This window comes from Rhinoraja longicauda, chromosome 11 (assembly GCF_053455715.1).
Source record: "Rhinoraja longicauda isolate Sanriku21f chromosome 11, sRhiLon1.1, whole genome shotgun sequence".
Classification (NCBI taxonomy): Eukaryota; Metazoa; Chordata; class Chondrichthyes; order Rajiformes; family Arhynchobatidae; genus Rhinoraja; species Rhinoraja longicauda.
Window position 1 is genome coordinate 40,769,547 of NC_135963.1, and position 13,900 is coordinate 40,783,446.

General features: G+C 48.0%; 1 protein-coding gene across 4 annotated transcripts in view; it reads left to right on the plus strand.

Moving 5' to 3' along the window:
* Positions 1-13,900, plus strand: part of LOC144597821 (retinoic acid receptor RXR-gamma-A) — a 146,867-nt gene that overhangs the window by 33,837 nt on the left and 99,130 nt on the right. For 2 of the 4 annotated variants that reach the window (XM_078407446.1, XM_078407448.1), the window contains exon 1: positions 4,737-5,196. The exons of the other annotated variants lie outside the window; for them this stretch is intronic. In XM_078407446.1, coding sequence (XP_078263572.1) covers positions 5,163-5,196 — 34 coding nt within the window. In that variant the 5' untranslated portion in view covers positions 4,737-5,162. Of the gene's footprint in view, positions 1-4,736; positions 5,197-13,900 lie in introns of those variants that run through there. 4 annotated transcript variants of the gene reach the window in all.

Below are 13,900 nucleotides of genomic sequence, written 5' to 3' on the forward strand. Positions count from 1 at the left end.
AACTCCACGCAGACAGCAACGGAGGTCAGAATTGAACTTGGGACTCCAGTGCAGCTCGGCAGTGTCCCTGAGCTCGCCGTTATTGCATAACAACCCTTTTTGGCATTGGAAATTAATTTCTCTTGGCGTGGAATACCAATGCTTTGGATTTTAATCATTGTTGGAGGTGTCAAGAAATATTGATAAAAGTTCAAGAAAGCCTGTGGAACTATGAGCAGTGATACATAACCAGCCCCAGCAGATGTGCACAGACAGATTTGCGGGAGAACAGCAGGTAAAGAGGCAATGGACAATGGAGAGCACAGTCATAGAGTTGCAGAGCTCAGAAATAGCCCCTTCACCCCACCATGCTGACCATTCTGCTGACCAGACTCCTATTTAGGGAGCAGGGATTTAGATTTATCGACCATTGAATCTCGTCTGGGGTAGGGGTGACCTGTACAAAAGGGGCGGGTTACACCTTAACTGGAGAGGGACCAGCGTTCTGGCAGGCAGGTTTGCTAGTGCTACACGTGTGGGTTTAAACTAAATAGTGGGGGGGAGGGGTTGGAAAATTGGGAATATAAAGAGGGAGTTAAAGGGGAAGTGATTACAGGAAAAGTTGCAAAAGACTCCCGAATTAATAGGAAAGAAAGTTCGAGAAGGGATAGGAGAGTAAGGTCAGGGCCAATAGTGACTGGTGTGAGAGGGGAGGTGAATACCGAGGTTAAAGTGTTGTATTTGAATGCACGAAGTATAAAAAATAAAGTGGATGAGCTTGAGGCTCTGTTAGATATTGGCAAGTATGTATGATGTTGTGGGAATTACACAACCAGGACCAGGACTGGGAGCTGAATATTCAGGGGTATATGACCTATCGAAAAGACAGACAGGTGGGCAGAGGGGGTGGGGTCGCACTGTTAGTAAGGAATGATATTCAGTCCCTTGCAAGGGGTGACATGGAATCAGGAGATGTAGAATCAATATGGAAAGAACTGAGGAATTGTAAGGGTAAAAAGACTGTAATGGGAGTTATCTACAGGCCCCCAAACAGTAGCCTGGATATAGGGTGCAAGTTGAATCAAGAGTTAAAATTGGCATTTTGCAAAGGTAAGACTACAGTGGTTATGGGAGATTTCAACATGGTAGACTGGGAAAATCAGCTTGGTAATGAACCCCAAGAAAGGGAGTTTGTGGATGCCTCGGAGATGGATTCTTAGAGCAGCTTGTACTGGAGCCTACCAGGGAGAAGGCAATTCTGGATTTAGTTTTGTGTAATGAACCGGATTTGATAAGGGAACTCAAGGTTAAAGAGCCATTAGGAGGTAGTGATCATAATATGAAAGTTTTAATCTACAATTTGAGAGGGAGAAGGGGAAATCGGAAGTGTGAGTATTGCAGTTGAGCAAGGGGGACTATGGAGGTATGAGAGAGGAGCTGGCCAGAGTTGACTGGAAAGAGACCCTAGCAGGGAAGACGGTGAAACAACAATGGCAGTTATTTCTGGGAATAATACAGAAGGTGCAGGATCAGTTCATTCCAAAGAGGAAGAAAGATTCTAAGGGGGTAAGAGGCGACCGTGGCTGACAAGGGAAGTCAAGGACAGTATAAAAATAAAAGAGAAGAAGTATAACATAGCAAAGATGAGCAGGAAGCCAGAGGATTGGGACTCTTTTAAAGAGCAACAGAAGATAACTAAAAAGAAAATACGGGGAGGGAAGATGAGGTACGAAGGTAAGGTAGCCAAGAATATAAAGGAGGATAGTAAAAGCTTCTTTAGGTACGTGAAGAGGAAAAAAATAGTTAAGGCAAATGTGGGTCCTTTGAAGACAGAAGCAGGTGAATTTATTATGGGGAACAAGGAAATGGCAGACGAGTTGAACAGGTACTTTGGATCTATCTTCACTAAGGAAGACACCAACAACCCCCCCCCCAGATGTACTAGTGGACAGAGGTCCTAGGGTGACGGAGGAACTGAAGGAAATTCACATTAGGCAGGAAATGGTGTTGGGTAGACTGATGGGACTGAAGGCTGATAAATCCCCAGGGCCTGATGGCTCTAGAAATCGTGGACACATTGGTGATCATTTTCCAATGTTCTATCGAATCAGGATCAGTTCCTGTGGATTGGAGGGTAGCTAATGTTATCCTACTTTTTGAGAAAGGAGGGAGAGAGAAAACGAGAAATTATAGACCACTTAGCCTGACATCAGTGGTGGGGAAGATGCTGGAGTCAATTATAAAAGAAGAGATTGCGGAACATTTGGATAGCAGTAACAGGATCATTCTGAGTCAGCGTGGGTTTATGAAGGGGAAATCATGCTTGACTAATCTTCTGGAATTTTTTGACGATGTAACTAGGAAAATGGACAAGGGAGAGCCAGTGGATGTAGTGCACCTGGACTTTCAGAAAGCTTTTGATAAGGTCCCACATAGGAGATTAGTGGGCAAGATTAGAGCACATGGTATTGGGGGTAGGGTACTGACATGGATAGAGAATTGGTTGGCAGACAGGAAACAAAAAGTAGGGATTAACGGGTCCCTTTCAGAATGGCAGGCAGTGACTAGTGGGGTATCGCAAGGCTCGGTGCTGGGACCGCAATTATTTACAATATACATTAATGACTTCGATGAATGGATTAAAAGTAACATTAGCAAATTTGCCAATGACACAAAGCTGGGTGGCAGTGTGACCTGTGAGAAGGATGCTATGAGGTTGCAGGGTGACTTGGACAGGTTGTGTGAGTGGGCAGATGCATGGCAGATGCAGTTTAATGTGGATAAATGTGAGGTTATCCACTTTGGTGGTAAGAACAGGAAGGCCGATTATTATCTGAATTGGTGTCAAGTTAGGAAAAGGGGAAGTACAAAGAGATCTGGGTGTCCTTGTTCATCAATCACTTAAAGTTAGCATGCAGGTACAGCAGGCAGTGAAGAAAGCTAATGGCATGTTGGCCTTAATGACGAGGAGTTGAGTATTGGAGCAAAGAAGTCCTTCTGCAGTTGTACAGGGCCCTAGTGAGACCGCATCTGGAGTACTGTGTGCAATTTTGGTCTCCAAATTTGTGGAAGGACATTCTTGCTATTGAGGGCGTGCCGCGTAGGTTCACTAGGTTAATTCCCAGAATGGTGGGACTGTCGTATGTTGAAAGACTGGAGAGACTAAGCTTTTATACGCTGGAATTTAGAAGGATGAGAGAGGATCTTTTTTAAACATATTGGATTATTGAGGGTTTGGACACGTTAGAGGCAGGAAACGTGTTCCCAATGTTGGGGGAGTCCAGAACCAGGAGCCGCAGTTTAAGAATAAGGGGTCGGCCATTTAGAACGGAGATGAGGAAAACCTTTTTCAGTCAGAGAGTTGTAAATCTGTGGAAATCTGTGGAAATCTGTGGAATCTGTGAGAGAGCTAGATAGAGCTCTTAATGATAGCGGTGTCAAGAGATATGGGGAGAAGGCAGGAACAGGGTACTGATTGTGAATGATCAGCCATGATCACATTGAATGGCGGTGCTGGCTCGAAGGGCCGAATGGCCTACTCCTGCACCTATTGTCTATTGTCTATTTCTCCTCCTCCCCCATTTAATTTTCATTGGAGACTCTCAAACTGTAACCACTGTGTACCAACGATCTGATCCCAAAGGACTCCCACTTGCTCATTGACTCCGGGAGTTCATAAGTGATAGGAGCAGAATTAGGCCATTCGTCCCCTTAAGTCTACTCTGCCATTCAATCGTGGCTGATCCATCTCTCCCACTTAACCCCAACCTTCTCCCCATAAACCATGATGTCCATACTAATCAAGAATCTTTCTGTCTCTGACTTAAAAGTAACCATTGCTTGGCCTCCATAGCCTTCTGCGGCAATGAATTCCACAGATTCACCACCCTGTGAGTAAAGAAATTCCTCCTCATCTCCTTCCTAAAGGAACACCCTTTAATCCTGAGGCTATGACCTCAGGTCCTAGACTCTCCCATTAGTGGAAATATCCTGTCCACATCCACTCTATCCAGGCTTTTCAGTGTTCATTAAGTTTCAATGAGGCCCCTCCCATCCTGCTAAACTCCGGCGAGTACAGGCCCAGTGCTGTCAAGCACTCATCATATGTTAACCCACTCATTCCTGGGATCATTCTCGTAAACCACCTCTGGACCCTCCCCAGCGCCACCACATCCTTCCTCAGATATGGTGCCCAAAACAGCTCACAATAAGGGCATTGGACAAGTTGTGGAAGCGGTGAAACTTTGCGGGCATTGAGGGAAGAACAAGGGAGCGGACAAGTTCGATAACTTTCTGAGGGAGCCGACAGGATAAGGCAAACTGTGGGATAGGGTCCTCCATTCTGTTAGCAGGGACTCCATGCACAAACTCCTGTTGTACGAGGCAACAGTTATGACAACAAATCTTTGACTTCGCTCCTCTCCTTCACCCTCAGCCATTCAGCCAGCTCAATCTCATTTTGAAAGATTCCTCGAGTCCTGAGATCCAAGCATTTATATTACGTTTAATGTAATAAGATCTCGCAAATCTTTTTATAGTTTAAGCCACTTTAGCATGTGTTGTGCAATGGTGGTGGGTGAGAGGGGAGGGGGTGCAGAAGGAGGAGGTGGGGTGGGAGGCAGTGGGTGTGAGAGAACGTGGAGTTTGGAATGCAAGTGCTGTTAAAATGCAAGGCTCTTTATGTACTCAGCACACATGTGTACTGTTTAATAATTGACCCAGCGGAGATAGGGAGTTTAATGTTCCAAGTGTGGGCTTTGATTTGTGGCAGCGGATAATTAATGTATTTATGAAGAGCTCTGACAGCCTGGATTGAGGGATACTGTGTCAGCCCGCAGTTTCTTTTAACCCCGAGCATCATCTGATCTTCGTGAGGAAGGCTGGAGGAGGAGGTGGAAGAGAAGCAGTGTGGTTTGGGTTTTCTCTGCACGCCCTGACCTTTGGTCAAATCTGTTCAGCCTGTGTGGAGCAGCTGGGATTTTACTTGCATGGGCAACGTACGTGACTCTGGTTTACCCACCCAAGCGGTCGTCCATCCTTTTGCCATCCCGTGCCCTCCTGGAGAAGCAGTTGAATGAGTGCCTAGCGGGCAGAACTGCCAGCTTGCTGCCCCGTGACGCCCGTGCAGCCTCGTGGTGCGGCCCTCCCGGCGCCCAGATTCCCAGCACCACCCGACGGTGGCAATGGAGGACTTCTGGACACTTCGGCCCTTCTATGGTAAGATCAGCTCTGTAGGAGGTTCGCTTGCAAGAAGCAGGGACCAGTGTCCTTACACGGTTACCTGGTCCGTATTTAACTCATGGTTAATTCTCCACAAGGTAGAGGCAGAGGCGAGGGGTGGAATTCACCCAAAGCCAGGGTCAGCACCAGGACAAACAGGCCTGGAGTTGTGTTGGCATTGAGTGTACTCCCATTTACCTTGGATCTGTAGTTGGGTTGTTGCTCCCCATCCTGCATCCCCTCTCCATCCCTCCCCAAGTCACCTGTATATTGAACGTGCCCCATCTCCTCAGTCCAGCCAAGCAGCCAATGAAACCGGCCCAACAGAGGAACCCGGGGTCCAGAGAAACTTCATTGAGGTCTTCAACATCGTTCTTTCTTGATAGTTTTTCCGCATGGTCTCAATGGGCCGGAGGGTCTATGTCCATGCTGATTGACTGTGAGGATTTGGGTATCAGAGGCAAGGCCAGCATTTATCGCCTCTGTGCAGATTGGCTGACCACTGGTGAGTCACATAAAAGCTGCAATGGGTGAGCTTGGCCAATTTCCTCCCCTGAGGGAGATGTGATCCAGAAAGGTTTTTACAATAATTCAATAGTCTTCTGATATGAGAACCAGCTGTGTGTTCATCTTTAAATTCCAGGGTTGTTAACAAAATCTAAAGTCCTAAAAGGTACCATGGTGGGTCTTGAACTCGTCTCTCAGGGTTATTACTAAACCACTGCACCTATGAAGGTTTAACTAGAGTATGGGGTGGTCGGTGTGGACTCGGTGGGCCGAAGGGTCACCCTTTTGTGTGGTAACTTTAAATTTACTGCCAAATGCGGTTCTGGACAGGGCAGCATGGTGGCGCAGTGGTAGAGTTGCTGCCTTTCAGCGCCAGAGGCCTGGGTTCAGCATCAGAGGCCTGACTACAGATGCTGTCTGTATGGAGTTCGTACGTTATCCCCATGACCTGCATGGGATTTCTCCGGGATCTCCATTTCCTCCCACACTCCAAAGACGTACGGGGTTGTAAGCTAATTGGTGTAGGAAAAGATAGTAAATTGTCCCTAGTGTGTGTCGGTTAGGGCTAGTATACGGGGATCACTGGTCTGCATGGACTCGGTGGCTGAAGTGCCTGTTTCTGCGTTTATCTTAGTTTATCTGTAAATTAAATGAAACTAGACAGCAGTGGTTCAAGGAGGTAGCACACCAGCACCTTCCTAAAAGGGCAATTAGGGATGGGTAATATTGGTTCAATGGCGCTTTTATTGTCATGTGCAAATGCACAGTGAAATTAATTTCTTACAGTCTGGTACAGTATTGTCATACCTAAGCACATCCTCGATTAGCAAAGTGTGCAGAAATAGTCTACAGAGCCCGCATGCGAGAGGGGCCATGTTTTGCTACCATTTCCGCCAGTCCGCACTCTAGTTCTTTTGAACGGAGTACGATCCAAGCGAGCCCCAGGCTGCTGCGGGCCTCCAGCCAACGCCATCCTTGGACGTGATGTCCCTCTCCTCGCCCGTCCAGATCTGTGTCCTGGGGGTGCCTCCCGCAGCCAAACTTGTGGGCGTGGTAGGCCACACCCCCATGGTCCCCATCCATTACGTCCATCTTTGGCGTCATTGTCGGCTCCATCCTCCTGGTCTCTGGTTTTCGGTGGATGAGCAGGGGCCAGTTCAGCGGCCTCCCCCCTCGAGGCAGCTGTCCACCGGGTTTTGGGTTCAGTCACAGGGATGAGTATGGGCCGGCTCTGGCTTTTTCCTTGTAGGCCGCGGTCTGCCATGTCCTCCAACAAGTGGCCAGTTCACTCCCTGCAGTCTGGGGTCCGCCGGGTCCTTCAACTAGTGGCCGGCTCGGTGGCTCTCTCCTTGCAGGCCAGGGCATGCTGGGAGCTGCTGCACGGCATGCTGGGAGCTGGTGGTGTTAATCATAATCAGAATAATAATCATCATCATAATCGTAATATATTAGCCAAGTATAGTTTGCAGCATATGAGGAATTTGGTTTGTCATATAGTCATACCAAAAAAGCAACAAGACACACAACTACATTAAAAATTTGACATAAACATCCACCTCAGCGGCTCCTCCACATTCCCCACTGTGATGGAAGGCCATAAAGTCTTATCTTCTTTCTTCCTTTTCTCCCGCGGTCGGGGTAGTCGAACCATCCGCAATCGGGGCAATTGAAGCTCCCGCAGCTGGCGATCGAAGCTCCCACGTCGGGGCGATCGAAGCTCCCGCGATCGGGGTGGTCGAAGCTACCACGACTTGGAGCTCCCGAAGTCGGTCCCTAACCAGGGACCGCGAGCTCCAGGTTGTTAAAGTACGCAGCCCCCGCGATTGGAACTTCCCAAAAAAATGATGCAAAGAAAAGTGATTTTGGTTCAAAGTGTGTTTTGCTAGTATACATTTAAGTTACGATAAAGTGCCTTGTAAATATTAATCTTATCTTCCCGGCCTCAATGCCGTAACTTTATGACCTTTTATGAATAGGTGAACTGGCATTTATCCAAAACACATGGGGCAGGATTATTTGGAGGACCTTGCCCTCTGAACAAAGTTTACTCCTCGTTTAGTTTCATTACAAGTACGAGTTTCTCAGATTACAAGTAGATGTGAGCAAGCAGGTTTAACTCCATTAACACGATGCCAGGAGATTAGTTCACACTTCATTACCGTGATTTGAAATGGGCACAATTACATTTGAAAAACAAGCCCATTGTTTCCGAAGAATTGTGAAGTGCCAGTTAAAGAGATATCCCTGGAAGAAAAATTGGGTAGAATTGCTGAAAAGAAGTGAAAAGAATTTCAGTGAGTGACAGCAGAGATGGAGTGTGAACGGAATGGGCAGTGTGGATTTTATTGTTTGCTAGGAAGGAGGCAAGTAATTGGTCAAAGGTTTCTTTCGTTTGCTGTTAAGACATAGGCAGTGGTGACAAAGCTGATATTTACTGCCTCTCCCATGGACCCCCTCCAAAGGTAATGGTAGCGGTTTGAACTTAAAATATTTTCAGCGTTAATAAGAGATAGTCCTGTAAATTTTTAATTCCTGTAATGTCCACCATTGCCGTGTCATAGTCTGGTGCACTGGCACTTCATCTCAATAAGGGGAGCGAGAAATTAATTTTATGACACTAATTGCTCATTAATATGGTGCTCTTCGTAGACAAAACCCCAGCTACAAATCTGACCAGGCAGGTTTATGAATCTTGTTTAAGAATAGGGCGATAGATGGCGTGAATGCACCATGCCTTTTACCCAGAGAAAGGGAATCAAGAACCAGAGGACATATGTTTAGAGTGAGAGGGGAAAGGTTGAATAGGAACCGAACAGGCAACTTTTTCCATCATCGTCTTCGGCGGTCACTCGAAGCGAGTATGACTGTCCTCTTCATAGGGTCGATTCCCTTTATGGAGGATGCCTGTGCGTGACTTTGTTCAACGTGGGAAGACTGGTGCACAGACAGCCACCACACGGTCCTTGACAGATCTGGGTCTGAATCCAGTGGCATGGAATCCAAGACGACCGGAGACCCTTTTCTGCTGCAGCCTTCATCCGCCTTCCCAGCCGTTGTGACGCTCCACTAAAGTCAGCCATCATCCTGCGCTTGTTCCACCGTCGAGGTCTTGGTTGGATTGCTCCTTGTCAGGGACCCCCCCCCCCCCTTCAACCTTACCGCCTTGGGTGATCCTACCAGGAGCATAGTTGTAGACGGCATCACTCTCAGGATCTCAGGACCACCCAAGCTTCTCCACCACGACATGGTGACAATCTAAGGAGAAGATTTTTCCACACAGAGGGTGGTGGGTATATGGAACGAGCGTCCAGAGGAGGCAGTTAATGCAGGTAGGATTTCAGCGTTTAAAAGACATTTGGAGAGCTACATGGAGAGGAAAGGTTTAGAGGGCTTTGAGCCAAACACAGGCAAGTGGGATTGGTGTAGATGGGGCATCTTGGTCGGCATGGGTAAGTTGGGCAGAAGGGCCTGTTTCCTTGCTGCATGATTCTGAGTAAGATCTTGGCAAGCCTTCTACTTCCTTCTGCAGCCAATTCCATTGTTATACCTTGTCTCTGCTCTTTCCCATTCTAATCAGCAAGTTCCCATCAGTTGTATCTCCGGTTTCCTCCCGCATTCCAAAGACAAACAGGTTTGTGGATTACTTGTAGGGTTGCCAACCATCTCACTCCCAAATATGGCACAAGGTGTGGTCACCACCCCATGCCCCACGTGACCTCACCCAGCCAACGCTCCACCAATTTTTTTTCAGATTTTAAAATTTTATTATTAAATCCGTATTTTTTTGTAGGAAAAAAATCCATATATAGCTACATTATTTTAATCAATGTTTTTTCTGCATAAAAATCAAGATCCATTTCCTGCTTTGCTCAGACTGATTCCAGATGCCATTGTCAGCGCTGGTTTAGTTTACTGTGCCCAGTTCGCAACTTGCACACTATTTTTGCCATGGTCAGGGCTGTGACCCGGTGCCGGCCGCCGCTCTCTCCTTGCTCTCCTCCCCGGCCCTTGGGTACGAGCAGGGCTTGGCCGCTTGTCTCTTGGGGGCGGGTTTGCCGGCTCTGTAGCGGCAGGAGAGCCCGGCCTGGTGCCGGGGGAAGCAGCCTGGGCCTGGGCCTGGATGTGACTGGACAACCGTGAGCCTGAGGTGGGCCAAGGGGATAGGCAGCAGCAGCAGCAGCGGCGGTGAGGCCGTGCATTGGTGGAAGTGAAGGCCGAGGCCTGGCACTGGGCCTGCCTTCAGCTCCTCCATGCCCCCTCCTCTTCCCGGCCAGCTCAGCGCCTTTCCCATGCCGCCCAGAGTCCAGCGACATCGGCGCAGCAACATGCTCTGGCCCACCGAGGGCCGTCTACCCACCGCACTGAACATCCCCACACCACGACAGGACTGGACAGGACTCCACCCCCCCCCCCCCCTCCCCATTCCACCAATGGCGGCTGCACGGGCCGGGAGGCGGGTGGCGGGTGGCTACGCAGCTTCTGTTAGGCGTCGTCTGGACCTACAGCGCCCCCTGAGCCTAATACGGGACAGGGGCGGTCCTGTACGGGATAAGCCAATTTAGCCCAAAACACAGGATGTCCCAGGTGCCAACCCTAGTTACTTGGCTTCAGTAAAAATTGTAAAGTGTCCCTCGTGCGTAGGATAGTGGCCAAAGGGCCTGTTTCTGCTCTGTGTCTCTAAACTAAAACTTAACTGAAAGCCTGATATCAGAGGGGTAGACGCTGTTCATGAGCCTGGTAGTACGCGCCACCATCACAGTTTGTCCCACACCTCCTGCTCCAGGTGAAGATGGACACTGCTGAACACCCTGTGAATACTCCCAGCATCATTCACCAGAATGATCCCAGGAATGTGTGGGTTAACATATGATGAGCTTTTGACAGCACTGGGCTTATACTCACTGGAGTTAAGAAGGATGAGGGGGACCTCATTGAAGCTTACCAAAATGGTGAAAGGCCTGGATGGAGATGTTTCCTCTAGTGGAAGTCTAGGACCAGAGGCCATAGGCTCGGAATAAAAGGATGTGCCTTTCGAAAAGGAGACGAGGAGGAATTTCTTCAGTCAGAGGGTGGCGAATCTGTGGAATTAATTGCCACAGATGACTGTGAAGGCCAAGTCAGATATGTTTAAGATGGAGATTGATAGATTCTTGATTAGTAAGGGGAGAAGGCAGAAGAATGGGGTTGAGAGGGAAAGATAGATCAGCCATGATTGAATGGCGGAGTGGACCTGATGGGCCGAATGGTCTTATTCTGCTCCAAGAACTTATGAACATGATAAAGAGGAGATGACCAGTTACAGCTGATCTTCCCAGCGATGCCCAGTTCCCCAGAATGAGTCAGAAGATTTAGACTTCAGTGGGTCAGGATCAGAGTTCACTGCACTCTGTTGGGGAGATTTTAATATTTCAAGGCCTGGCGAGGCTGGAAGGTGAGGCAGACACACTGCAATCATGTAACATACATTTTATAATTTGTTAATGAGGGCGAGTTGTTCACATTGCATGATATGATAGTTGAATCTGCCAGGAGTTCAGATCTCGTTACCAGTGCTGGTCGTCCAAACTAACAGAACAACATTGTCACTCCATAAATAAATGCACTTGATCGCCTCCCAGTTACCAACAGAGCACTTGCTTTCCGTTCTTCAGGGTGACCCTGAGCATGCTGAATTCATCAGATGTTTTGGTCTCTCGCCTCCCGTTTCCACTTTCGTCCCCCGCCCCCCCAGCTTCCCGTCACTTCAGCTTCCCTTCCTCTCGTCCCTCCTCCCACCTGTCGTATTCACTGGGCCTTTCTCCCCCTCTCTCACCAGCACCATGACTACTGGTGATGCGCTCTCTCCCACCTGGTCTTTCCCCTGTCCTTTCTCTTCTCTTTGCCCGCCACCCCTCCCTCCACCTCCCCTATCTCAAAGCTCCACAGGTTTTTCCTGGTTTACCAGGTTGTGGCAAGAGCAGTTGGGTGGCACGGTGGTGCAGCAGTAGACCTGCTCCCATATAGCGCCAGAGACACGCGATCGATCCTGACCTGGCGTGCTGTTTGTGTGGAGTTTGCACATTCTCCCTGTGACCGCGCTCCAGTTTCCTCTCATGTCCCAAAGACGTGCGGGTTTGTAGGTTAATTGGCCTGTAAATTGCCCCTGGTGTGTGGGGAGTGGATGTAGAAGTGGGATAACATAGAACTGGTGTGAATGGGTGATTAGTGTTAGCTGTGGACTCGGTGGGCCGAAGAACCTGTTTCCATGCTGTATCTTTCAATCAATCAATCAATCAATAAGGTACAGTCAGAGTAACAAGTGAGGCCTTCACAGAGGCTGATACGTATGCAAGGCTGCTTCCAGCACTTCCTCTTCCAGTTTTTTTGAACTGGAAGAGAAAGTGCTTCCTCTGAGCGTCTATTTAACTTCTCCCAAGAGCTCTCCAAACCACCACCTATAAATATTTCCCCCCCAGAATTCTACAGAGGTTTTAAAAATCCTGATCCCCCTGAGATAATTTCTCCCCATCACATCCTCCCCCTCTTCCAAATCACATTCTCTGTTTCCTAAACCCAGGTTACTGCCCTCCTTTAGCATTGGAGATGCAATCTCTGTTAGAGAGAGAGGAGGTGGGAGAGAGGAGAGACGGAGAGAGAGTGAAGATGGGGAGAAAGAAGAGAGGGAGAGTCAGGAGAGGCAAGTGGACGAGGGAAATGGACAGAGAGTAATGTGGGGAGACCAAATAAAAAAGGAGTAAGATAGAGGATGTTGTGTATAAGAATATGATATGCATATTGAATGACTTACGCGATTGTACAAATGCGCGGGGGAGACTCAAGATGGCGATAACATGACTACAGCACGTTTAAATACTTGTGTGTTCCGAGTTTTATTCTGAGTCCGATTCCAGCACAAATACATAACAATTTGGCGACGAGGATGGGATTCCTCTAACAGGAACAGTATTGCGGTCAATTTGAAGCTTTTCTCACGACCGGACATGAAGTTAATGACGCGTTATGTATTTGGAAACGTCGCCGCAAATTTTGGACTGGAATCATGGAAGGTGCGATCGCCGAGTGCACGTCCCTCCATCGATGCAACCTACCGTACAAGCAGTACTGTAGCTGTGCAGCGCAGCTCATCGAATCAGCCTATAGCCAGCAGAACATCAATCGTGTTCGCTTGCCAGTAACGTGCTAAGCCACCGGAACTATACTCGACATTGCCAGTGAATTGGCAGAGCATGAGAATCATTGGGTTTCCAGTGCCGTGCAGCCCATGGCCCAAGTCCAGCGCCGCCATCTTGTCACCAGCAACCGCCATGGTTACACTATGACGACGACGACGAGTATCCGAGAGCAGACCAGCGCCGGCGATAACGTTAGAACGACACATCGTTAAGCGGTGCAGCCCTGATGTGGTCAACTAGCCCAGCCGTAGGTCTACCGTGTCGACCAGGCAGTAACGTCGCGTAGCCTGAAAGTGAGATGGTGCCAGCAGTAGCATCAGCCAGCAAAGCCAGCCCAGGAGGCCAGCCCGAGAAGTCACAGATTCACCCGAGTCCAGAGACAGTTTGGTCTACAGTCAAGTCAACTGGTGAATTCATTGCAGCAAGATCTGGACTTAATGAACTCAGTTGTTATTGATCATTGATGAAAATAAATTGATGTGACATATTTTGTGCATGCATGTATATGGCGTGAAATATGATTAGACTAACGTTAGTATTGAGAATATCTGAAAGAAGCCATTAGAACCAAGATTTGGTCCTAAGTTAGTAATCGATCTAATGGTTGAGTTGATCGATTGTGCAGTGTTATATATGAATTAATGTTACGCCAAGTAATTAGTCATATGCATATGAAGTGGTGACTGTATTGAGTTACATAGTCATGTGTTGTGTAACCGAGTATTAATAGTGTAACCATGGCTAATCCGATCGTTGGGAATGTGCCCCAGTTAGAATCTGGTTATACTTTTGAGGAATGGACTGAAGTGTTAGAGGCGTGGTTCACTTCAAACAATATCACGTCAGAAGAGAAGAAAAGCGCATTGTTCCTTACAGGTTTAGGAAGCCAGAGGTACCACACCCTACGAGCATTGTTGCAACCAGCTAAGCCTGCAAGTAAAGCGTATAAGGAATGTAAGGATGCTCTAATTGCTCATTTCTCACCAAAACCAACAGAAATAGTGCAAAGATATCGATTCTAT